Raw genomic sequence first — 27,452 nt, forward strand, 5'->3', positions numbered from 1 at the left:
AGGGTGGTGGTTGGGTGTAATTCTAGAGAGGATAAGGTTGATATTTTTTTGGAAAGGAAAAAGGACGGTTTATTTAGTGTTTGGGAGATATTCTTTTGTCCGATATGAGTGGATTGGGTGTAAACGGGTGCATGAGGCGCCAGTGGACTTCAGCAGTGAGGTGGTGACGCCTGGCACTGACAGGAACTGTGTACCTGGAATTAAGGCCGTCGGGTATTCATGTCACGTGCGAGTTCAACCGACGAGTAACCGGAATCAGACCTAAATTAAAGACTTTTCCCGGAGCACCCGTAATGAGCTTGCAATTTCTAGAATAGTTTACACTATGTTAGTAGGTTATGATAGTTAGAGTAAGATCACCAATTCACCATTAAATCACCATGTTACTAGTCGTACGTTGTTTCGTTTTGTTTTAGTCAAATTTCTTAAGTTATCAAAAATAAAACGGATTAAGAAAGTGTTATGTATTAAGAAGTTATGCGGTTTTCATACATGTTTAGTTTTGTTAGACTTGGTAGTGGATTATAGTCTTAAGCAGTTAAGCTTAGCTCTTTTAAGAGACGATTAGGGTTAGAACCCTAATATATATGGGTGCCTTCTTTCAACTCATTGAGCTAGAAAGATCATCTTGGACGTTCTTGACTAGTCCACTTACATTATTTTCACCTGATATAAAGTACGAGCTTTTGAAAGCTTTTCCTTCTAGGATTACACCAAGGCATATAATATAATCAACACTTTCTATCTTATTAGCACATAAGTAACATAACATATTTGTGTATATGCACATCCAACTATAGAATTAAAGCATGTTCTTAGCAAGAAAATTTTGATGGTGATGCCTAACAAATTTCGTTCTTTCACTCTTTCAATATGAACTTTTCAGACCAAATTTAATGTGTTGAACACTTTACAGAAGTTCCAAATGGTCAATCACAAAAAAAAAGTGGTTACGTGAAAGGATATGAGAAATGACCACTCTTCCATATATGTATAGGAACTCCAATTCAATTCCAATGGCTTTATGGAGCATAGGAACTGATTTATACCCTACCGATATGCATGTCTCTCCTCTTTTGACTCCTTCACGATTATGAACAATTGAACACCGTACCATACCCTAGTCGAATTATTAGGTTTAGTTCTACGGTTCAGCAATGTAAGTCGTAACTTCGATGAATCTACAGTCCTCCATCTGCACTAATCTGACAGTGCTGCTGTTGAATCGTATGATATAATTGGCCTTCTTATTTCACTTGGTTGTGAATACTATTTCGCAGAGTGAATTCCCTTACCAACCAAACATTCTAGTACTTATTAACTTAACTTACCTTATATGCCCTACGTATACAGTAGAGATTCAAATGTATATGGTCTTTAAGTCTTGCAGATGAACTGGGAAAGGTTTTTAAAGAACCCACATGGAGAAAGACAATGATGATGAATACATATATTAGCAATTAGTGTGTAGGGTGTACGCTAAGAATAATTAAGTTGTCCTCAGCAAGACTACAAAAGTTTGAGTGAAGGGTTTTCATCTTCAACAGTAGGATCTTGACCCCCACAAGGATTACTAATAAAGGTGATCGAAGAACATATATGGGGCACAAGACTCTCTCCCTTATAGCCCCCCCCCCCCCCCCCCCCCCCTGGTTATGATTGCAGTCATAAGGTTGGAAATAAAGGAGTAAATTCAAAGCTCATCTTTGATATCTTCCTATGCTCCCTGGGCTACATCTCATGGAATTCACGTAAAGTGAGTATTAAAGCTCTCACTTGGCAACGCTTATATTCTTTGTAAACCCCCACAAGCAAAGACAAAATGGCAAAAGTTTCAACCACAGAAAGATGATGATGCATTTACAGAATACTTTGTTTTTGCTTGTTCCTTTTCAGTCACATTTTCACACAAACCCCCTCAGAGATCACCGTTTTCCAACGGATTTGGTATACAAACTAAGAAATTGTTGATAGATATTTTCCAACCAAACCCAGCTGAAGTAGCTAGGTTTTTCTTTCACCAACCAATTTGTCAAAGATCGATTTAGACCGAGCGAAAGCTCTTCGATCAGTTATGCATGTAGCTAGGATAATCCTTCTATTCTATCCTCATATACTGTATATGTGTTGAATTCTGAACCAAGACCGTACATATAATAGAAGATTCAAATATATGTGTAATAATATACATGCACATAGTTCTATAGATAGCTATATATAAAAAGAACAACAACATTGAATCAAGGATCCCAGTTCATGCATAACGTACGTGGTAACTGTCTTGTTGCCTGGTATAAGCCCTATCTATTGTAGAAATTCTCATATATATGCAGCAAGAACGACCTCCCGGGTTGCAACTTCACAAAAACAAAGATTTTAAATAATAGTCGAGCTTAAGTTTATATATATACCTGTGATTTATATATACCTACCCCTTGCTCGATCGGTACAAGTTTCTTGTTGTCTTTAAAAGGCTCTCTTTTGGCTGCAACTGAATGAGGAAGGTTAAGAAGCAAGAATATACATACATACATACTTGCAATCTGGAAGTGAACAGTGAGATCGCAGCTGGGTGCTTGAAACCTAGTGTTGGGGGGAATGAAGCCTGGTCCGAGATCATTAAGTGGTGATGTTCTTTGCTTGCTCCGGACCACTAATGGCCTCGAACCAGCCGGCATTCCCCTCAACAACTGTTTCCGACTCATTTCGATTACAGAGAGAGAGAGAGAGAGAGAGAGAGAGAGAGAGAGAGAGAGAGCTCATTTCATTTCTACATTTTGATTTGGCCATGCAATATAGTTTTTTCATGGCCCTTTATATAACGTGAAGAAGAGAAGAGTCTGTTATGTGGGTCAAGTAATGCCTCTTTCCACGGCTTCCCCCGTCAATGCTATATCTTGCTTTTCACAAAGCTTTGCAAATCAATTTCAGGCTTCATTTGGTGTGGTACTGTGGTTGATGTAAAGCTGAGCAAGAAAATTAGAGAAGACCCTTTTTCTTACCTAATTTGTTTTCTAAAAACAATTAAGAAGTTTTTCTCTTCAGTCATGCTTTAGAATAACTGCAAGCACAAGGAAAAATCAAAGTTTCTGCTAAGAACCAGAGCCATCTTATTATCAGTACAAGGAAAACTTTGTCAAAGTTGGGATTGATCATTTCATAGAGTTTGGTGAATAACATGAAGACAATTTGCTCTAGCTAAAATTTGGCTTACAATTTAGTAGCGATTTGGTGCAGAATTGACGTAAAAGCAAAAGCTTCATGTGGTAATGTGATTACAGAATGTGAGCTTTTCTTTATGCCTGCCCGCTCCTAGCTATTCACCTAGTTTTTATGGACGGACACATGATTTGTTTATGACATGGTCCATGAGTCTGATCATGAACATTGGCACACAATGTCACACACACCCCATACATGTCGATTTTTGGCCTAATTTATCGCATGAACTAATCTGTGAGTGAAACCTTCTTTATGTACCAATCGATGACTCCTAGCGATCTGGGATGAAATGTGGTGTTCCATTTTCAGATAATAGTCGATGACTCCTTTTGGTCCAATTCATCTCGTATAGTGTATTTGTGCTTGCGTTACCATCTTCATATATCAGTTGATGACTCTCTAGGAACATGGTGTAAATGCTACGTAAGACAGCCTAATTAATTGGGTGAACCAATCACAGGTTTCTTGTTAAAGCTAGTTGAAGTTGAACTAAGATAGTATGTTTTAGAACGTGTTAGAAATATTGTTTTACATATCCACCGTCAAGTACAACACACATACTAAGTTGGCTGAGAAAGTGAGAAGCAAACATTTTGGAGATCAATTTGCATATATGCTTAATCAGCATATAGAATTTTGAATGTGGCTATGTGCAGTTGCGTTGATATGAAGCATTACTCCATTTACATTCTTCTTTAAAAAAAAGTTCAGAACTAGCTGTCTTAAGCAACACCAAAGTCAATGGTTTCATGTATAACATCCCCTAGCAGAGCAAAGGTTTAGAATTCGACACGAACCAAATTCATGAAGAAAGGTAAGACAAGCAGCTCAGAACAGAAGGCTTTGCCATAAGTTTACTGGATGACTAGACGAAGCCTTTAATTCGACCGAAAATAATTCGAGTTCTGAACTTCTGCTAGTGTCATGTTACTTCAGAGTTCAGACATAATTTACACCATTTTTAAATGAGACTATACTTAAGGGTCTAGGTTTCTAAAGTCTACAGGTGTAAGTAGTAACACCAATTTTGACAGAACAAATCCACTGCAAATCAATTATCTTGCATCGTCTGCCTCACTACAATTTCAAATTTTTAATGAAGTGACATCCCATTTGAGAATAAGAAAAAAAATTAAGCAAATTCAAAAGCATATATGCTTTTGGGTAGGAATTTTGCTTCCATAAATGAGGCATACCTTTGTATTTTACTGTTCAATAACAAAACTACTACAACAATAAGCACTTTATTCTCTAACAGTATCTTTTTTTTCTTTGTTGACTTTATAGGACTTTTCAAAGCCTTAATACGGGAAAAGGATTTCTATCCCCAACAAAGCATGATTTCCAACCTACCAAAGCAGAGATTAATGTGCCTTACCTACGGTCCTACGTTACCTCTCTAACTTTTCATCAATCTCTATAATGGTTTCACTACATCATTTACCAGACATCATGTAAACCAGAGATCTAACTGCACAATCTTCAGTGAGAACATAGATTTATATCACTAAATGCCACATAGTGCTATCCTATAGCATGATCACATGCCAAGTAATATTCTGTTTTGTTTTATATAGTGGCAGAAGTAAACAGAAATAATATTTCTTACTCTTGGGACAAGAAATTATATACCCAAGCAGATTGATCTCCATAATTAATTAGATTATTCAAGCAAGAGTACAGGTACTCTTCAATGAAAATAAATAACTTTTCAATTCTTCATATACATGAGTGCACATAAATTACAGGGGATGTACACTTCTACATTACACAAACAATGCAACAAGTGACTGCTAGAGTGCTAGTTGATGAAACATGAAGTGCGCATACTTAGAACAAATCATCACAAGATAAAGACAGAAAATGACGTCTTTTCCTCTCATAAATTAGGGAACCCATCAGAAACTCAGGATTCAACAATTATGTCCATATGCTGTCCATTTAGGTTTGTTGGAATGAACTTGCTTATCTCATCCACTTTGGTAGGCTCTTCATCAATCTTGCAATCAGCGTTGCCATTTTGAATGTTAATCTGATCCTTACTCTGCACAGAAGCATCATTTTTATAGCTACCCATACTGTGTCGAATTGCAGGACCAGTAGCCTCTTTCATTCCTTCTCCCAGGGATACCTTGACTGTATCATTGCAGCTCTTCCTGCGCCCAAGCTTTGGTGACTTTGCTCGAGTAGGGGGCAGCTGTAATCGAGACAAGGAAAATTTTTGTAATTTTGGGCTGCCTTAATATAACATATTATTTGTATCTTGTCTATAATGTTACTCTTTTCTTTGTAACCATGAGCATCTATCCTCTAACCATCCCAAATGCCAAAAACGAACAGATTTAAATGAATTTGCAGTATGACCTTTTTGAGTTCAGTCTTAGCTGGAGGTCCATCATGGTAGAAACTTGGCATAGGGTTTGCCTTGAACGTTAAACTCTTTCTCAATTGCTTAACAGCTGCCTCTTTCTCTTCCTTGAAGATTCCAAACGGCCAAACAAAAAGCCAAGAAAATAATATTTAAGAACCCACCAGAACTATTTCTATGTATAGATCAAAAGAAGTGAGTGAGAGAGAGAGAGAGAGAGAGAGAGAAACTACTACTCTAGGTAATATATACGTGAATAAGAATCAAACCTTGGTCCTTGCTTCACTTTGATTTTTCTCAGCCTCGAGTGCATGATGTTTCTCCTCCAATTTTGAATAAAACTAAATATATAAACGCAACACATGTAAGAAGTAAAATATTAGGGATTACTACTCCAACAAGCCATGAAATAACTAAGAACCAGTTGAGGCACTACCTCCCTCCTTTTCTCTGCACGTTCATTACTTCTAAACGTTGGAGCTGATGCCACTGTTGTCCTGGACCTAATAGTTCGTACAGAGGCTACTGTGCTATGCATGTTTAAGGAATCACAATAAAAAATGTATAGTAGTTAGTGGATAAGGGACCAAAGCAATCGTATTAACACTTCAAATTATAGTAGGATACGAGGAAGCAACAGAATAGGTATCTTCCTCATCAGGATGCTTCTTGCCATCAGGTTGAAATGACTTCCTTGGTAGCAAAGGTGATATCGGCTGCAAAGATGTTTATGGTAATCAAGAACTTTAAACTTCAACACGAATAATTATTGCATACAATAAAGCCAAATGGAAAGCATGACAAATGTTTTTCTCATATTTCAATGCAACAATATATAAGTTGTACGTGCAAGACTGTGACGTGTTGCAAAGTGACTTTCCAAAGAGAAATACAGGAGACTGAAGCAATGAATATTGGATATACTTAAGTGAGTTAGATACCTGGGTATGCTTTGTGGTATTAAGATGTCGCGGATTGCTTGAATTGGATGATTTATTGATGCCATTACCACATTCAAGTACTGCACTGATGCTGCGAGCTCCACTTGAAGCACGTTTTTCAGTTGCTAAGGTAAATGGCCGCGGAATAGTGTGTTTTGTTTTAGCATTTCCTGAAGAAGGTTTTGATGCTTGATTAAGATATGGGCGTGACTTGATTCCATCCTTTATTTTCTCTGAATCCCGCTGAACCTTCTCCAGAGGCTTACCATTTTCAGGCTTCAAGCTTAATATATTCTGATTTCCGTTAGCATTTTCATTCTGACTCAATTGGGAAATGTCAACAGAGGTTTCGGTAGTGCATTCCTTTACTTCATAATCCTTCACTTCAGTGGTCTCCGGTAGATTTTGGGTATGCTCATATGACTCTGAAATTGCATGATCATTGGGAATTCTTTCACGACTTGAGTAATTTGAAGCATCTGAATAAATTACAGCACCATCTGACTCCTTGTCTATGCAAATATCTGTAACTTCTATCGCCATTGGACTTACTATACAAAAGATAAACATCACAGTCATATCGCTTCTAAAGAGAAAATCTTTTTTTTTTTCAAAAGGGTTTATATGGAGGAGAGAGGGAACAGAGATTCAAATTTTGAGAAAAACAATGTGTGAGACAGTATTTCGAGAAGTAAAAAAGAAAGTTTTAAAGAATGCTGTAATTGTAAAAGAGAAAACAGTGATAGAGTCAGTACAGTGGGAAAGATTTATATGTGAGTCGAGTAATTGGTTACTTAGCATGTAACATCAGTTGAACATTCTGTATGAATTAGTTCCCCCGCCCCCCCCCCCCCCCCCCCCCCCACCACCACCACCAAAAAAAGCCCTGCCCTTTATGACCAAAGAATTAAAAGAAATTTTCCTTCAAGGTAATATTAAAACTGTCTTCATGTATGAACATCCACTGAAATGATGCCCCATAGAAAGACTTTGTCCTGCAGATTCAAAATTCATTAATCAAAGGGTCCACCCCACTTTTTATTCAAATTTTAGTGATCTCTCTATCTCTGTCAGCATCAATAGTTCAATTATAAGAAATCAGTTGTCAATTTTTGCCATGGAGAAAAAAAGTTAGATTTTAATTTTGCTGCAGAGAAATCGAGATGCTAGCAGTATCAAAGTGGGGAATATAAAAGGAAAAAATTACAAAGCTAGCCCTTCGGTTATCAGACCAACTGAGGGAAATAAAAGAGTACGCCTTAGGTGATGTGCACGGTAAAAGTGAAAAGAGCTGCTAAAACTTTAAAATAATAAAATTTAAGCAAGAATCATTGCCTCCCAAGAGGTGTGCAGACAAGGAGAAGAACACTACAAATTTGAAATGAAACGTAAAATGTAGGTAGCAACTCAAACAATGAGTCAATATAACACCTGGGAGTTTGCCGAGGTGGAAAAAGAATTAGAACAGAAAAAATATATATATTAAAAAATAACTTTATTTCACCAAACATAGAGAATCCCTTAAAAAAGAAGTCACCCATTTATGTAGTCACCTTCACATTCAAATGTAAGGTAAATTGCTAACTCCTAAGTACTAAATCAAAACATAACCATTACACCATATACATTGAGCTTGAATAACAAAGATAAGGATCCCATAACTCAAACTTTCATTTCCAGCAACCACAACCAACACATCTAATCTCTCAAAGAAACACCAGAGGAGCATACACAAGAAAACAAACAAAACTTTTTAACTTGATTAGGGCCAAAACAACCCAATCCAACTGAATCAAATACATACATTTGCTCTACCTGATCAACCACATTCATTATTCTTCAAAAATCAAACATTTTTTCTCAAACACACACACCCATATAACCCAAAAACAAATTATAAAATGAACCACATTCAGCAAAAAATGGACTCAATTCTATAAAACATTAACAACCCACATTTCAGTAAACTACAAGACTAATACTTTCCAATATCCCAGATAAGAACAACACACCAAAACCCAATTAACTTTGTTTTCTAAAAATCGTATCTTTACTCAGCTACATTATCCCAACTCCGAAACCAAAGATCTAAACCGACACCCTTCAACTCATATCCCTCAAAGAACAGACTCAACAATCCCCAAACTCAAAAAACACCGACGAAATCAAACACACAGTAATGACTAATGACCAGAAAAACAGATCAAACACAAAAGGGTTGAAAGCATATGGATCCAGAAGAAGGAGAGCAGGCAAATGTGGTAGATTACTCACCAGTTTAGGTCCGAAGTTTCAAAGGTGGGGGAAGATGGAGGAAGAGAAGAGAGAGCCTTTGTCTTTGTTTTGCACAGTGCGCACCGCTCTGAGGGAACACGGGCCTTATCGAGCTGTTAAATCTTTCTAGTGTGTTTCTTATATATGCACTTGCACAAGTGACAAGTGCCTCTTCGCCATGTAACGGGGTTACATGTGACGGCAGAAGCATATTCCCCTATTTTCAAATCTTTTTGGTAAGTGCAAGACTCTTAATCATTTTTCTTATTATGTTGTTGGAGTTGAATGTCTTGTCCGAATGAAGTAAAGCTTTCGGAAAGCATCGAGTGGGAGAAGGCGAAACCTAAATTGCTCCTGATCTCAGAGTGGTAACTAAGTCAGTCACTAATCAGACTCGAGATCTCAGACGGTTACGATGACATGGGCATGGCTAAGTTTGGGATGGGATGAGTAGTGGCAATCTTGTGTTATGGTTTTTATTTCGGATGTAGTTTCTTGTATTGAGGCTGTGGTTGACGGAGAGACTATTATGGCCAATAGGGTCTTATATTAGGGGATATCTCAATTGTGTTTATGTGCGAGAGACTTTGCTAGTTAGACAAGTAAGTAGCGTCTAATCAGGCGACATTTCATTTGTGTTTATGTGTCAAAATTTCTTAATTAGACAAGTGACTCACTAAATTTAAGGTCATTGTAAGAAGCAACGAGGATCTCAAGTTTTAGTTTTTTGATTTGTTTATATTCTTTTAAGATTTTTTTTACAAGTAAATGTGTGAAAGTTTTGTCTAACTAATTTCTACTTATTGTGGAAAGCGAATCCAAACGACTAATTGATGCCCTTAAATATCATGTCTATGTTTCTTGATGAATAGAGTTTATAGCTCTAGACATCGATTCAAGAGTTTGCGCGCCTCTTTCAGTCTGTCTTGTTCTGCTTGTTTGGCGTGAGGTTAATTTCTTAACTGACACCCTAACCACTTTAGAGCATTTGTGATCTTATCCTTTTCAATTTATCCAGTTTCTCTTAGTTGCCTTTCATGTCTAACTCTAGATTCTAATTTGATCTCTTTGTGAGTTGCTCTGCAGTTTTTGTTTTCTCTTTTATAAGATGGAAAATGTGAGAAATTAATTAATTATTGATTCTTGAAATTAATTAAATTTTTAAGAAAATCTATATAAGGAATAAGATTGCATGCTTAATTAGTGGTTACTAGTTAGCTTTTCAATTCGACACTAAGTAGTAAGTATGCAGTGAGTGACATATTTCCATCACAGCTTTCTTCCATCAATTGAGAGGTAAACATGCCCAACACATCCTTATAACATATGTCGTACCAAAATCCAGGAACAAATGATATGTAATATGTTGGTAATTTTGTCTTCAAAATTTTGAAGTGCATAGAGAATTATTAAACAGCGACATGTGTGGCCCATGAATCAACTGTACCGATATTATCCAAACTTAATCATTTTTAAAGTGTTGAGTTTTAATCACAAAAGGTCTCGGTACAATTGGATATTATACACCTATTTATAAACTTTATTGTATTTATCACTTTTCAAATGTGAGATTTTTTTTCTCCAACACGTCCCTTCACGTGAAATAGATTAACATACACTGTGGCCGGGACGGAACAAACCCAAGGCCATCTTCAATGGACACTTGGTGACAATCAAATCGGAAACCTTCCGATGATAATAGAATGACAAAGTGGCACCCAAACTCAAGTTCACGACATATTAGAGGCGCGACGTGAGAATGACCCACTTTGATACTATGTTAAACAGCGACAAATATGATCCGTGAACCAACTGTACTGATATTGTCTCAACTTAGCCACCTTTAAGATGTTTGGTTTTAATCATAAAAAGCTTCGGTACAATTAGATATTATTCATAACTTATAAAATGTGGGATCTCTCATTTCCTACCAAAATTGACCAACTACACAAGTACAAAGTCTTCCAACAAACTTGCGACCTATGGTCTTGATCATTTTCATGTAATTGCCTCGATCCTTTAGCATAGTTTGGAAATTGTCGGCGCTAAATGTGACGGGGTTAGAGGCCATAACAGAGAAAGCTTGTCAAATTATCAAATAGATGGATATGGTGTTCATACATTTGAATCATATCTTAAACATAAAGCAACGAAAAGAGTAGACGTACCATCTATAATTATTGATTAGGCAGTTAGGCCCATCCCTTGATTATTTCTGTTTAACCCTTTTCATAAAGCCCTAACACCCTCTAATTAATAAATACATCACTCCCAATTTCAAAACTCGTGATCGTGAATAGAACAAAAGAAAGAAGAAGCTCAACAACCCCTCTCATGCTTTAGTTAAATCCCAATATATATATAGACATTGTTACAATTAATTATAATTAAGTAGACATTGACCATACAATTGTCTTTCTAACTATATTGCAAGACCGGATGGATCCCCACATGTATAGTAATAAATAGTTCATATGTCTATGTTATAAGCAGTTCAAGAAGTTCAGAAATCTTAATTACATGTAACATCAAAATCCATGTATATCCAATATATCGATCATATATGTTGGACCCATAAAATTTATTCAATCTTCACATCAATGTAATTAGAGTTTTTGTTTGGTTAAGGAGAAGTATGAGCTCTAAACTAAACCTAGAACTTCTATCAACAGTTTATTCCAAAGGGTGGAAAGAAATGAAGATGAATTATTCGGAAAGAAAAATGATTAATCCCACCAATACGATCGAGCTAGACGACATAGATTGGATGGTGATCGATTTTATATATATAATGGGTAGCGAGAATATTTCGATATCCTTAAAAATAAGAAGCATTATTCTTTACAATATAACAGAGCACCAAATGAGAGCTTTGCATGCATGCATGTCACCTAATTAGTAAGGAAGTGAAGAAATGCCAGAAAACAATATTGTTAAACAAGAGTTGCTCGAGGTATCTGATACGTTCTAAACATTCATGCAGTGGTTGAGAGAGGAATTAGGTTAAGTCACATATTTAAATTAACAATTATATATGGTGAACCGAAAGCAAGGTACGTTATATATACAATTAATGTTGATCAGTGGGTTGTTGAAGGCGAATTACTCGTAGATAATGAATATCAGATCATTCAGATGGAGGTGTGAGCTGTGATCAGCTTGTGACTTTTGTTGTTGTTGGAGACCAGGCTAGCTAGCAGCTTATTTTGAGGGGTATCTGTATTGGACATGATTCAATACGTAGACACAATATATATAATTTTTTTAGACACGGACACGTTGTGGACACGTTAATTAAATATTATTTTTAATATATATATATTTATTTAAAAAATAATTTATAAATTTGAAAGTATTTAGATGTATATATATGTCAAAGTGTGCATTAAATGATAAAAACATAACTTGTTGGAATGACTAAGGACTTGATAAGTACCTTAGATAATCAAGGTTCGAATCCCACCACAAGCATTCTTATTTTTATCACGAGTTTCTCTTTTTATATATATTAAAGTGTGCATAAATATAACAAAAACTGAATCTGTTGGAATAGTTGAGGAGTTGTTGGGTGCCTTGGATGACCAATGTTTGAATCTCACCATAAGCACTTTTCACTTTTATCATGAGTTGGTGCGTGTCTGCGTGTCCGATGCGGATACTCGCATGTTCGAGCCGAGTTGGGGCGTGTCTGATTCAAATACTCGCGTGTCCGGGCCGTGTCCATTTCCGATACTCGTATCTGGGCGTATTCATACATATCCGTGTCGAACACGCGATAAAGTAGCTGAGGGACTTGTAAGTGCTTTCTAGAGTAGGAACCAGTGAACTCTGGGCGTACATAAATGAAAGAAAATTAGAATGAAGGAGAGGTTAAGAAGGGCGCCTAATAAACCATAATTCTATATAATTACTTTGTAGGGCAACAATGCTTTAAACCTATGGTAGCAAATTACCGACAAATTTTTATAATTCAGGGAAGCAAAAAGCTCATGGTAGCTTTTACAAGTGAACATATCCGGGTCCTGATGGTTACTTGTTCTAGTAGCAGATTGGTCTTCAAGTCTTTGTTCACTATCGAAATAAAACTTACAAAAGTCAACTCGGGTCAAAGATCAAGGCCTGTGGGCTGTGTTGCTCTTATCAAGGCCTGTGGGGTGTGTTGTTCTGATCTATGACTCTCCGAAGTTTAAGTAGACGTGTAAGTGTATTGCTTAAACTGGAACTTAAAAATTTAGAAAGCTTCTTGGTGCTACAATGTGACGGCTTCTCTTGATGCATAGAACATTGTTTCTCGGGTATATGTGCGGCGATGTCGATGAGTTATGGCTACGTTGTTTTTTTTTTTTGGGTCTGTCAGTAGCATGCAGGCACAACCTAATGGAAAGCTTAGTTCTCTATTAGTCGGCCTTTATAGGGACGTGAAGCAAAATTATCTGCAAAATGTTACTCGATCGATCTTATGTGCTGACTCAAATTTAAGTGCAAAGGATTGCATTGTTACGATTATATATTTTGACGAGTGTCGATGGGTCGAGAAAAGTAGCTTAGGTGATGTTTCTCTCTTTCTTGGCGATAACTCCTCCATGTGTGTATTAGCTTCCAATTTTCCAAGATGTTTATCGAATTGCATATATATCAATCATGATGCTGATGATATAGGATTTGAATATATTTTTTTTTTCATGATTTTGGTGTATGATGTAAAAAATAAGAGATATTTGGCAGTTGACACCACTCATGCAGCAGCGACAGTGAAGAAGAGCAAACAACCATCCATCTGGGTTTTGCCAACATTTCAATTGTAACTGTACTATTGTGTGATCTATTTTGAGTAAGTTGTATACATCAATACATCAGTACGTTGTTTCAGCTAGCATTTCTTTAAGTTGCATGAAATTAATTGATGATCGGTGATGGTATATATTTGGTCGGTTTTGGGTTATGCTGATTTCTTGATATGTTGTGAAACCTTGAATTCATCGACTTAGGGGTACAAGATTAGGATGATGTAATATACACCATGCGCAGAGCCACATAGTAGATGAAATTCTCTATACAATTCTTCTTTTTTTTGGACGAACTATACAATTCATATGCCAACCAATATTTTATTTATCGATCCGTTGTGCCATACTGGTTAAGTAAAATATTTACATAGCACCGATGTGTAAAATGTTACAGCAGTTGACGTAACATCACCCCAACGAGAACTTTGCAACGGTCAATGTATTCACCAATATGTGAAGTTACTTTGTTGACAACAGAAAATCAGAAATGGAAGTAACATCACTGCAATGACAACTTTGCGAGGGTTAAGGCTAATACTTTGACCCCATTCGATATATCCTGAGAGGAGGAATACTCTTCTGGTTTATGGCTATATCCTGCCAAACAAAATGTTTCATTAGGCATATGAAGACATATACAAGCAATGATCCAGATCTTCGACAAGTTCATTTAAAGGAAAAACTCAATTCACTAAAAGAAATATATAGTAGCAATTGTGAAGATTCTACCTTTGTAACATGGAATGAATATCATGCCCATAGGGGATATTCTGCAAGGATATGAAAACATTATCAACCTCTTTTTTCATGGTATAAAAGAACCATGTTGTTTGACCTTTTATTAGGTAAATTGTTAACAACATTCAGTTATATACTTCTATAAAAATCTAAATAATTGGCTTGATCAATTGATAATCAAATCTTATTTTTGAAGGCAGAGATTGATAATCAAATCTAATAATAAAAAGACAATAGAAATGTAAAAAAATTCAAGCAGAAGCAATGAGTATTTATAAAATCTGCAACCTGTGAGAGGCCTTCTCTTACCTGGACATGAACAATGAATCATGGTAAGCCCGGCTAATCATCAGCTTGTGGGTTAAGTTGAGCTCCTTCGATGCAGCCTCCATCACATGAATTATTGATTTCCCAGAAAGCGCTGGTGGATCTTGATTTACAATTTTGAATTCAGATAAACTGACTGCCCGATTTCTGGCTATAGAAATTGCAGATTGATGGATCTTCTCAATTACGATGTTTCTTCGCTCTTCATCAATGTCTCTTGTATCTGCAGAAATAAAAGAATTCTATAAACAAATCTATATACACATACAACGAGCAATAATCCAATAATCATAGTAGAACTAACATGCAGCGGGTTTAAATTAAACCATGTTATTTTTGAATCATCAGTCAACAACCACAAAGCATTGTAGGGAAAAACCATGATACAAGTCACTGTTAATGACTTGGAATCAATTATAAGTCTTGTTGGAAAAATTATCGACACAAAAGCATACCGATTTCTATGTGTGATTTGCTAGGGATGCTGTTTATGGCTCCAGGGTGTAGTTCCAGAATACCTACAGCAAAAGAAAACATTGAAGTGAACCAAAGAAGTCATATCTTCTTCTTACACCTATGTATAAAGAAACACAACTTACCTACTGTACCTACAGTATCAACAGATCCAGATTCTAATACATGTCTCTCAACAGCAAGCGCTAATTCTGCAGCTGCTAGGCCAGCATCGTTTCTGGGGACAGTGGTTCATTCAACAGTTAACTTTTTATTTAATTACAAGTATATCAAGAAAATGAAAAATTCACTTATTAAAGGGAGCAGAACAAAATTGATATTTCAGAAACTACTGAAAAGTTACTTTTGGAAGCGGGGAGGCCAAAGCACCAGGCAAAATATGACAAGTTAACCTTGATTTCACACTTTATTATTTAGCTACAACAGCCAATCTACAATTCTTAGGGAAATAGACTGGCAAGAAATCTTCAACAAAAACTGTTTCTCAGTAGATATGGTGCTCTTATAGCCCACAGATTTGTTTTTTTTTTTTTTTTACCTATTTGGCATTAGGACAGCACCCGCGTGGCCTCCATTTCCCTGGAACTCAACTTTTATGCTTGCGGGGGCTGCGATGGCAGTTACTATGCCAATTGGTATACCTACATAAGATGAAAAGAAATAACTAAAACTCGTAGAGATGGAGGAAAAGTGTATGATGCTTAATGTCAGTAATAAATGAGAGAAAGGTCTACCTTCCTCCTCCAAAATAGGGCCCTGCTCGATATGCAATTCCACAAAAGCAGAGTAGCTTCCTTTTTTCAAGAATACACTAGAGATATCATTATGATCTTTAGTATACCCAGCAGATTGTGCTGCATCTAGGAAGGATATATTTTGACCATCAACTGTGGTCTTGAGAGCTTCAACAAGTGTCTCACTCCCTCCCATTAAGCGGCTGCATAGGTTTTTGTTTATTCATATTTATCAATAATATGGAGAAACTCAATATATTATTGCATTATTAAAAGGATAAATTTCAATCCGAAAGGTAACTCAAAAACTAAAGGCGGTGCATAAGCATTTAGAAAGTAAATAAAAAAATTAGTACAGCTTTTGACACTGACCAGGTGCTGATTCTAACCTTCCCAGACAGCTTATTCCAAAGCGTGTAGGCTCTTCTGAGGTGAACATGATAACTTCTAGTGATCTTTTAGGTTTGAACCCGGACCTGCCAAACAGGCAAATAGTCAACCAGTATAGAGCATAATGTGACCAAAAAGACCTGCAACTACATAAATCCTTGAAAAAAAAAATAGAGCAGAATGTATCATATTGGATAAATTCCATTACAAAACTTCCTAGGCTAAAATGATCTACTTATTCTCATCTCATAAGAGAACATGTTTCTGAAGCTTCAGATTGCATAAGAATCTTAGTTATGTATGATAATTTGCATAAAGTTCTTAGAAAATTAATCTGTAACTACATGATGATGCACGGAAGGTTTAATACCCATAGACCTAAAGACCAAGTTGCTGTAACCCAATGGTACAAGGTTTTTCATACAAAAATTGGAGTTTGGGCGTAGGGGTCTTCCCATCAAACTATGACCAACGTATCAATTTTTTGTTTTCTGCTTACAACCATGGTCAAACTGACGCAAAAACAAATAACAGAAAATAAAAGGTAAGAGTTTATGTAGGAGCTTCTCCTAGCTCTAGAGATAGCAGCAATATTATCCAAGAAAGGGTTGTGCATCATGAATTGGATAACTCTCAAAAACAATGAGGACAAGCTCATGATTGACACTGTTCTTTGCAAGAGCATCAACTGTCATATTGCATTCTCTAAAGATACGACGGATCTGAGCTTTTCCCATAGTTTTTATAAAGTTCAATCAGCTGGTAATAAGGGAGCCAAGAGGATGAGTATCAAGATCGATCAGCACTTTGAACTAATTTCACTAAGACTGCAGAATCAGACACCGGCTGTGTCTGCTCAAGCTGAATAATGTGTCTCTCAGTAGCCATTTTAAGCCCAAAAAATGATCCCCAGGCCTCAGCATCCAGACTTCCACCAACACCAAGGTTCACTTGAAAACCAATGATCTAATTCCCAAACTGGTCCCTTATCACACCTCCAGCTCAAATTGTTCCAGAGACAGCGTTCCTAGTTCCATCCACATGTAACTTAAAGAAATTGTCAGCAGGCTTTTACCAAGCAAGATAAGCATGACTGCAGATAGTCTCAATATTCTTCTTAGATTAGGAGCACTCCATTCATCAATAAACTTCCAGATAATCATATCAGGACAGGAAGGCATGACAAAATTTGAATCGAACCCAGCCTTATCTTCCATTTCCAGATGAATCAGCAAATGAAAACAAAAGGATTGCAGTACTTGATATTCTTCTGCAGAATATTCATTGCAATACTCTGAGTAGCAATCCAACCGTTCCAATCAAGAGAAAAGGAGTTGAAAATACCAGACCTAAGAACATACTTTGAATAAATCTGGGGCAATCTCTAAACAGATGCAGAAGAGTTTCATCAGCATTATGGCAAATAGAGTCACAATAGAGAACCTTAATCTAATTCTCTGAACATTTGTCAATAACTTTTTGTAGACAACAGTCTAAAGAGAAGTTTTCAACTTAGGAAGGAATGGCCATTTTTCAGATAGTAATCCAATGAGAATTTTGGGGCCTGCTCAAGTCAAACTTGGATTATAAGCAGGACAGAGAAGTTACCATTACAAGTTTCACCCCAAATGTGAAATCCTTGCCACAGTTTTCAAAAACCAGTGGGAACACTGATAATTAGACTAACAATATCGCTTAACACTAAGCTATTAAGAAGGTCCATGTTCCACCCACTATCACACCAAAAATCATAGATAACTGTATTCACATTAATATTAGCAGAAGGAAGAGCCAATCTGATAAGAAAACTGGAACTGAGCCAAGAGTCAAGCCAAAACCGATACATTTTCCATCACCAACTCATCATGTTAGACACTTTCTAAAAAGCTCAGCACCAAAAGCAATGCCCCTCCAAGTATTAGGGCAGTCAGAAGGGGGTTTATAATCTTCTTCAATTAAACAAGCGTCATTAAGGTACTTAGCACTATATATAGAAGGCCAGAGCCCATTACCCTTCTGCATAATTCTCCAACTGGCTTTAGATAGCATAACCTGATTCATATCAGCAGTTAACTTCACTCCCAAACCACCTAGAAGCTTAGGTTGGCAGGCAATTTCCCAATTAACCAGATGAACGTTTTTCTTATTTTCAGTGTCAACCCATATAAAATGCCTGTTCATCTAATCAATTTTATCACAGAGGCTAATATGAAATCTAGCAGTTTGCAAAGTATAAATGGGATAAGATGACGTAACAGACTGAACAACAGTGACCCTGCCAGCCATACTTAAAACATTACTCTTCCAGCTGGATAATCAGCTTTGGATTTTATCAAACAGACTAGCATAAGTGAGCTTATAACTCTATAGTGGATGATAGGCATGCCCAAATACTTCCTACAAGTTTAGGGTTTATTAGGAGCAATAGTTTTACAGGTCAATGGAGAATAATAAATCCGAGATTTCTGAATGTATTAACTTTTGCTGGTCCATTAGAAGACAGCATGTTGTTATCAATTCTCTTCAAGTGCCCCAACTCCCAACTTATTCCACTTTTGATGGAAAGCAGATGACAAATTTAGTATCAGCTCATTCTTGTATACGACAATAGGGTTGATTATATGAATCTCTTAAGTAAAAAAAAAAGACTAAACCACAGACAACAACTTCAAGGTATTTCTGTGATAGACACGCTCAGTTATAAATGTTGGAAGCGATAAACTATGGCCCAGTGCAAAGCATCCATTTTCTTATCTAGTTACTTTGAAAGTTTAAGATGTGTGTGTGTGTGTGTGTCAATCAAGGAAGCTGCAAACCTTATTAGTACATTGATGGCTTCAATAGCACCCAAAACCCCCACAACTCCATCGTACTTTCCAGAGTATGGAATGGCATCAATGTGTGAACCTGTCGCAACAGCAGAAAGCTCTGGATTAGAGCCATCCCTGCATGCAGACAAGCAAGACCAAGAGCTTTGTCAACCCAATGGTTAAACAGTATCACAGAAAGAACAATGTACACAGCTATATATGACAGAGAAGGTGATCTGAGCTTATTATAAGTAGTGAACCTTTTAATGTCATGTTAAGCAGGTCAGACAATTTAGGTGTGGTCAAGAAGATTTATATTGAGACTATATGTGTGAGGTAGTCCAATCCCGACCCAAGCATGCATGCTGTGATGGGAAATGATGAGAAGTAAATGTATATGCAGGCATAAGTACAACTATAATTTTTGCAATACAAATTAATGGATTAGTCACTCGTCAACCCTGCTGGAAGAATGCTTCCATCCATATAGTACAGAGCTTAAAGGGGTTGTGTTTCTATAGTAAAGGTTGTTCCTTTATGCTATTTCTGAAAAAGAAAAGTACTTCATATCGCTTGATTCTACATAAGTTAAACCTTTAGATACTTTACATGTAATTCAAAGTAGTATCAATATCCATTCATAAAGATGCACAGCTACTCGACTAATATTCTCCCATTACGGGGGTTTAGGACGCGTCCTGTGGAGATCAAATTACTGCAATCTATCATGTAGTGGGTTTAAAGTAGAGAATCATTCAATGCAAAGGACCATACACTGGATAAAAACTAATGTGAATGATAACATTGGATCATATTGTAAATCTAAAGGGACTTGATTACCCAACAAATTCAGAGTTGGACATAGGATACTCACCATCGACCAAATATGTTACCAACAGCATCCTCCCTAACAGACAAACCAGAGAGTCCCATCAAGTTCCTGATGAATCTGTCCAAGAAAAATTATCAGCCACATACTGAAGTTAGATTACATCTCGAGTTCTTGACATAAATCACAATATCTGTGTGCTTACCTTTATTTTTTGAATTTGATTTTATCATGTAGCTGCAAATTTTCAGTAAACTTTACATATTTAACTTCAAACTCAAACATATAAGCTATCCTATAAATATACACACTATGCAATCCAATACTTGTTGTTTGAGTCGATCCATATAACATCTGTGTAATAGTCTGTAACTTGAACACACTCGATAACTGAAAGTCTGAATATGTAACTCAAATTCGTGTTATCTATACATTAGTGCAGCATCCAAAGATAAATCAAAGACATGGTTGGAAACAAATTTATTGAATAAAAAATTTGAGAGTGACACACATACCTACGGGCCAAGACATCTTTCTCACTATATAAGACCCTGGTCACTGATGGGGCAGGTGTATCCGAAAAACTAGCAAGTTCATCAATCTGAAGATAAAACTTTCACAGAATGAACTCATATATGAATCAAGAAACATGCTTTAAGAAATAAGCCAAAGTCTGCAAATTTGAATACTGCACCTGTTTCTGTAAACCACGAGCATCAACTGATAGTGAAGAAAGGTGAGAGTGTGACTCGTGAATTGGGTAGCCTGAGAAGTCTTCCATTGTTTTGATAGTTGGGTCTTCATTGTTATGAGCGATGATTGCAGTGAAGAAACAGAGGAAGAAGAAGAAGGAGAGCACAGAGAGTTCAGAAAGGGAGAATCTGGGAGGCATTGCTTTCTGAGTTTCAGGATTTGTTAGCAAGCAAACTGCAGAAGTTATCACGTTTGAGTTTCTTAGATGGGATTGTATGGGTGGCAATCTGACACTGAATTTGTTTGTTTCTGCAATACTTTTCTGTTGTTTTGTGTTTTTGTGGGTGGTGACATGAGACCGATGTCGTGTTCATCCATTAAAATGAAGTTCCTAAAAGACCCTTATATAGACGAAAGTGCAGAAAATTGGAGGAGCATAAAAAAGGGGTAGTATTGTAAAACTCATCATCTGTACACCAGAGCATTAACGGCGGGCACACGCGCACGATCTGTAGCACAAGTGCACAACGATGGCAAGGTTGCGATCCCAATCTAAACGGAGATTTTTTGCTCTACGATTTGAAGAATTTTGCAATCACACGCTATCATAACATGTGCATCGCACGGGCACGAGGCTAGTTTTAAGAATAACCGGCCACTAAAATAAATAATTGTTGACTCAAATATTAACAGTTTTACTCATCATCTAAGGTGTATTAGCTTTGACATGAAACCATAGGGATGTAATCTCACTATTTATACTTATCCACTCTCATGTCGTTTGAGCCTCAATCCACGATTGCCATGGCAGTTTTTTCCTTACCGCCAATACCTCGTGTGGAGATAATTTTGCCAATTTTCCTTTCTCTCATGAGTTGAGTTTTTAACTTTGGGTAAATTACTCCTATAGTACATGTTATTTGGCTACTTGGACGATTTGGTACATGATGTATGAAAATGAACAAGGACCCTCCTTATAACGCCAAATATTACGTTGGGATTCCGGTGAACTGATGAAGCTCTTCGATCACCTGTAAACCACAAACACACGGTATCACGGGGTAAAGACTGGGCTGGCCGGCCTTCAACGCTTCGATGACTAAGTCAGCTATAAAGATAGACATGTAGAGTTAGGTAGGAGAAAATGTGTGAGTGGAGATGTGGAGGCTTACCTTGATGTGGAGAGGAGAGGCGTATTTATAGAGATAAATAGGGTGTAACCAGTGAACTTATGAAACTGCCCTCGTGAGCTAATAATACATGCAATGGGCTTTTGAGCCAATCAAACCCTAAAACGGTGAGCATTCACGATGTTTAGCCCATTAAAGGGCGTAGCGTTAACATATAGATATTGAACATCCCGTAACCTCATGTTCATTCTTCAAAATGGATGAGCAAAAGTGACAATTAAGTCGTTATAGCTTATAGCTAGGGCCCTCGTTACGCATAAGTAATTTACCCATACTTGTTTGGGGATATGCAATATTGCATGCAACTATACTTAAAATGAAATGATCTTGAGAATACTAGGTCTTAAAGTGATGACCGTTATTGAGGATGTTATTCATCAGTTGACTAAAGGAAATAAGGACGTTAAATAATGCCTACAAGTATTTCATGAATCTGTCGAAGTCATGAGAATACATATTTCCGCCGTATGAGCGACGATAAGTCTTAAGCATGGGTGGATCCATGTGTTGGCGAGCCTAGGCAACTGCCTAGGCTGGGTTTAAGAGGCTAGGCATATTACATGAAGTTTTTCTGAAGAAAAGCTGAAGAGGAAGGGCATAATTTGGCAAAACTAAAGGTTGAAGACGACCGCACAGTGACACTACTTTTGAAAAAAAAATTCTCTTTTCTTCTCCAAAAAACAACATCTCACTTTAACCAACACTATAATTACAAAAAAAAATCTCATTTTCTCAAAAGAATGATGTCGAATCATTCTCTAAATTTCCAAAAGTAGGACACATGAGTCATGACTATCTATAAACAACACCTACAATGAAAAATAGCTAGTTTAGCTAGCACGAAAGCTTCATTCTCTTTCCTCTTCCAAACCATCCTCAGCTTCTTCTCTCTTTCCCAGACCTAATACCCCAATTCCAAAACACAATACATCTTCCTCAATTTTTCTTCTCTCATGCAAAGGCAACAACCCTTAAGCCCCTTAATTATTCAAGTTAGTAATGAATCAATACACTTTATTTGAATCAAATCTATTAATATCGTCATTCTTTTTTTTTCTGATTTGTTCATTCATTGTTTAATGAACCAAGAATTATTTGAATGTTTGATTATCAGGTTACTTATTGCCTCAGTGCCTCATTGATCGAATGATTTATGAGTTTGATTAATTTGTTTGAATTGGTTAAATTTAGACTTATAGTTTAGATGTACAGTATTAGATTATAACATTAAATGCAACTATTTGATTAGATTTATTATGTAAGGACTTTATCCTTTAAAGAATGAGATTGATATTGGCCTATTGTGATTTTAGAATTCAATTGTTGATTACAGTGAAATCAGTGATGGGGAGATACTTTCATAAAATTCCAAGAATAGAGGAACCTTTAAATCCTTCATCATCTATGAAGAAGAGAAAGACCAATGTTGATGGTGAAAGTTCAAAGAGAACTTAACTAGAAGAAATTTTAGAAAATCTTCCTTCAGACCCTGTTCCACGTCGAAAGCGCATCTTGGATTATGATCCAAATATTCGTGATCAAGTTAGGCGACATTATTTGCTCAAGGGTCCTTGTCAACCTCGAAACTATAAGTTTTCCCAAAGAGAGATATATGGAACTAAACAGAAGTTTAACGCTTCTTGGTTTGATGATCATCTTGACTGGTTAGAGTATAGCATAGAGAAAGATGCTTTGTTTTGCCTAAGTTGTTATCCTTTTAAACCAGAATATGGTGATCAAGGAGGCGGTGATACATTTACTGCCAAAGGTTACAACAATTGGAAGAAAAAACAGGGACTTAAACAACATGTTGGAACTGTTGGTAGTGTTCATAACCAAACTATACTGAATTGCCAGGCTCTTATGAATCAGAAACATTATTTAGAGCCAGTTATTAGTCGTCAAGTTGAAGCCTCTAAGCATAAATATTACACTTTTTTGAATGCTTCAATTGATTGTGTTCATTTCTTGTTGCGGCAAGGTCTTGCTTTTCGTGGTCATGATGAATCTGAATTTTCAAGCAACAAAGGAAACTTTCTTGAGCTTCTAGAATTTCTTGCTGAACATAATGATAGTGTGAAGGTTGTCGCCTTTGATAATGCTCTTGGAAATCTACAATTGAAATCACCTGCTATACAAAAAGATATTATAAATGCAGTTGCTGTGGAAACTCTTAATGCAATCATGTTCGACATGGATAATGCACCATTTTCTATTTTGGTTGATGAAGCTCGGGATAGTTCAGTAAAAGAGCAGATGGGAGTTGTTCTTCGATATGTAGATAACAACGGTAAAGTAATTGAGAGATTTGTTGGCATCAAACATGTTAAAGTACTGATGCATGGTCCTTGAAACTTGCAATAGATGAGCTATTTTCTAAAAATGGGTTGAGCATATCCAATCTGCGAGGACATGGCTATGATAGGGCTAGTAATATGCAAGGTGAGTTCAATGGTCTTAAGGCACTTATCTTGAAAGAAAATGATTGTGTCTTTTATGTTCATTGTTTTTCGGCATAAATGCCAATTTGCATCTCAAACTTGGCTGAAATTGTCAATTTGCACCCCGAACTTGCATTTGAGTCAATTTACCTCCTAAACTTGGTAAAAATTGCCGATTTACACCCCGACCTTGTATTTGAGTCAATTTACTTCCTAAACTTGGTAAAAATTGCCGATTTGCACCCCATCCGTTAAATTTAACTGTTTCTATCTAATTTTGCGTTACATGTCATGCATTTAAGGGGTAGTATTGTCATTATATATTTATTCATATTGAATAATGAAATAAATTAATAAAATTACTTAAGAGGAACACTTGCTACAATTTTGTTTTTTCGAAACATGTTATTGATTTATATATTTATTATTTTATGTGATATGGTATGTTAAAAGATATTAGAAAAAATATAAATAAATAAATACATTGAAAATTAAAAATAAATGTGTGTTCCGAGATAATTACTATTCTACCATTGTGTGTGTCTTAGCCTTATTAGGTTTTCTGTTAGAGATAGATTCGCATCTCTGTAATAGATTAGGACTCCGAATCCTACGGGATTGTGGTTATGTAATGCTTATATATTGGCCTCATTATCAATCAATAAACGGTTACGTTCTGTTCTATTACGTCGTTATTATTCTCGTTTTGGTCATCCTCCAACAATGTGTACATATAAAAATATATTTATACACAACACACTATATTTGAATGGGTGGGTATATTGAATATATAATTCAAAGTAGGTTTAAGTAGGTAGAAAAAAAGATGTAAATAAATAATTTGATTAACAAAATAATTCTCATTTTAAAGAATATTTTTATTTGTTTTTAAGAAAAATATAAATATATAATGACAATACTACCCCTTAAATGCATGACATTTGACGCAAAATTAGATAGAAGCAGTTAAATTTAACGGATGGGGTGCAAATCGGCAATTTTTACTAAGTTTAGGAGGTAAATTGACTCAAATACAAGTTCGGGGTGTAAATCGGCAATTTTTACCAAGTTTAGGAGGTAAATTGACTCAAATGCAAGTTCGGGGTGCAAATTGACAATTTCAGCCAAGTTTGGGGTGCAAATCGGCATTTATGCCTTGTTTTTCACATCAACTTTAACTTGCTCTTGTTGCTCTAGCTAAAAAACATGTTGTAGTTGCCTCATTTTTTTTAGTGACAAAAGTGGTTAACCTTGTTGGAGCATCATGTAAACGTCATTATCTTCTTCGGGAGCAGCGAAAAAATGAACTCATAAATGCTCTTCAAAATAATGAGCTTCCAAGTGGAAGAGGATTAAATCAAGAAACTACTCTTAAACGTCCAGGTGATACACATTGGGGATCACATTACGGTACCTTACTGAGCATTATCTCTATGTTTTCTTCTACTATTAAGGTGATTGAAATGATTAGTGAAGATTGGACAAATGCTTATCAAAGAGGGGAATGCAATCTGTTGGTAACACAAATGCAATCATTTGACTTCATATTTTGTTTGTTTTTAATGATAAAAGTGTTGGGTGTGACAAATGATTTATCACAAGCATTACAGAGAAATGATCAAGATATTGTCAATGTTATGGATTTAGTGAAGGCAAGCAAGTAACAACTACAAAGAATGAGGGAGGAAGGTGAATGAGATAATTTCCTTTACAAGGTCTATTCTTTTTGTGACAAGCATGGTATCAAAATTCAAGATATGAATAATCTTTTTATTGCTCATGGGAAATCACATCGTAGGGCTAAAAAGTTAACGGCCCTTCATCATTATCGAGTAGATGTCTTTTATTCTGTGATTGATAGACAACTTTCAGACTTGAATGATCGATTTAATGAGGTAAATTCTGATATTTTGATTTGTGTTTTAAGTTTAAGTCCAGATGATTCATTTGTTGCTTTTGACAAGTAAAAGTTAATTCGTCTTACTAAATTTTATCCAAGAGATTTTTCTGAAAGAGATGTGTTGTCACTTGAAGACAAGTTTGATATTTTATGTTAATGATATGTTATCCAGCAATGATTTTTTTGAACTGAAAGGGATCAGTAGTCTTGGAAAAAAATTGGTGGAGACAAGAAAACACATAACACATGCATCAATGTACAAACTTCTAACTTTGGCTTTAGTTCTACCAGTTGCGACTGCTTCAGTGGAAATAGTATTCACAGTTATGAACATTGTCAATAATCCACTTCGTAATAGAATGAGAGATCAATGGTTGAATGAGAGTTTGCTTGTTTATATTGAGAAAGATGTATTCAATAGTGTTAGTAATGATGCTATAATGCAGTGTTTTCAAAACATGAAATCACGTCGTGGACAATTATCTTCTCGTCGTTGATTGAATTGTTGTACTGATTTTATTTTTAACTAAAGTAAATTACATTTTCAAGTGACATGCACTTCTTGCCTTGGCTGGGAAAATTTCTTGGATCCGCCACTGGTCTTAAGAGATAAAACTCTCAATATTTAAGTATGATATGTGTATGCATGTACTTGTTGTAATATATTTGACTCGACATCTCATTCGGTTTAAACTCGAAGACCAAGATGATGGCTGAGTGCACCCACACATATGTCAGTGCTTGATCACAATACGTTATGACGTCAAATCCTTTATCCCAACACAAAGACACTTTAATGAAGCGATGTTAGAATCTGTCTAGATCCGTACGTCAACTTCTACGGGACCTATATGACAGCTCACTTGTTGGAAAATTGTGAATTTGGTACTATTAGAAATATCTATGTGTCTACTTTTCCAAGGATACAAACCATTTGATCATATCTATCATAATGAGTGAGTTATAACTGTTTTAGTAAAATAAGATGAATCTGTCCGGAAACTGCAGCTGAGTCAACTTCGACAAAGTTTTGTGATCCGCTCCAAACGAAATAGGTTGTGAGCTATATATCAATGGAAATCCACGGGCGTATACTTTCCAAAAAATTTCACGGTTCATCCATACTTATTGTATTGAAGAAGTTGTGATTATTTAAGTGTGTGAAGGTCATACCACGCGTGAATCTGATTTTAATTGTAAACTCCTGTTTTGAATTGTTATGCAATTCTCTTTCTTTTGATCCATATATGGATACGTGTACATGTTTGATTTAAAAATATTTGGCGAGATTTGATATTCAAATCATTGACTCATTACTATTTTTAAAGAATGTA

The 27,452-nt window shown here is 36.1% G+C and overlaps 2 protein-coding genes and 1 pseudogene across 2 annotated transcripts; 1 reads left to right on the forward strand and 2 right to left on the reverse strand.

The window, feature by feature from the left end:
• Window positions 1-4,916: 4,916 nt before the first annotated feature.
• On the reverse strand, window positions 4,917-8,894 carry LOC126791190 (protein WVD2-like 3). Its single transcript, XM_050517604.1, has 7 exons — window positions 8,806-8,894; window positions 6,532-7,082; window positions 6,218-6,306; window positions 6,027-6,120; window positions 5,860-5,931; window positions 5,587-5,697; window positions 4,917-5,419 (listed from the first exon to the last, which is right to left on the reverse strand). The coding sequence occupies exons 2-7, from the start codon at window positions 7,072-7,074 to the stop codon at window positions 5,129-5,131; spliced, it is 1,200 nt and encodes a 399-aa protein (XP_050373561.1). The 5' UTR covers window positions 7,075-7,082; window positions 8,806-8,894; the 3' UTR covers window positions 4,917-5,128.
• A 4,994-nt stretch (window positions 8,895-13,888) lies between these two features.
• On the reverse strand, window positions 13,889-20,809 carry LOC126790207 (ureidoglycolate hydrolase). Its single transcript, XM_050516366.1, has 12 exons — window positions 20,589-20,809; window positions 20,410-20,495; window positions 19,940-20,014; window positions 19,072-19,200; window positions 16,255-16,341; window positions 15,866-16,068; window positions 15,670-15,772; window positions 15,257-15,348; window positions 15,113-15,175; window positions 14,640-14,880; window positions 14,322-14,362; window positions 13,889-14,189 (listed from the first exon to the last, which is right to left on the reverse strand). The coding sequence occupies exons 1-12, from the start codon at window positions 20,784-20,786 to the stop codon at window positions 14,092-14,094; spliced, it is 1,416 nt and encodes a 471-aa protein (XP_050372323.1). The 5' UTR covers window positions 20,787-20,809; the 3' UTR covers window positions 13,889-14,091.
• A 2,312-nt stretch (window positions 20,810-23,121) lies between these two features.
• LOC126790901 (uncharacterized) lies at window positions 23,122-24,296 on the forward strand (annotated as a pseudogene).
• The last annotated feature ends 3,156 nt before the right edge of the window (window positions 24,297-27,452 follow it).

Source organism: Argentina anserina, chromosome 4 (assembly GCF_933775445.1).
Source record: "Argentina anserina chromosome 4, drPotAnse1.1, whole genome shotgun sequence".
Classification (NCBI taxonomy): Eukaryota; Viridiplantae; Streptophyta; class Magnoliopsida; order Rosales; family Rosaceae; genus Argentina; species Argentina anserina.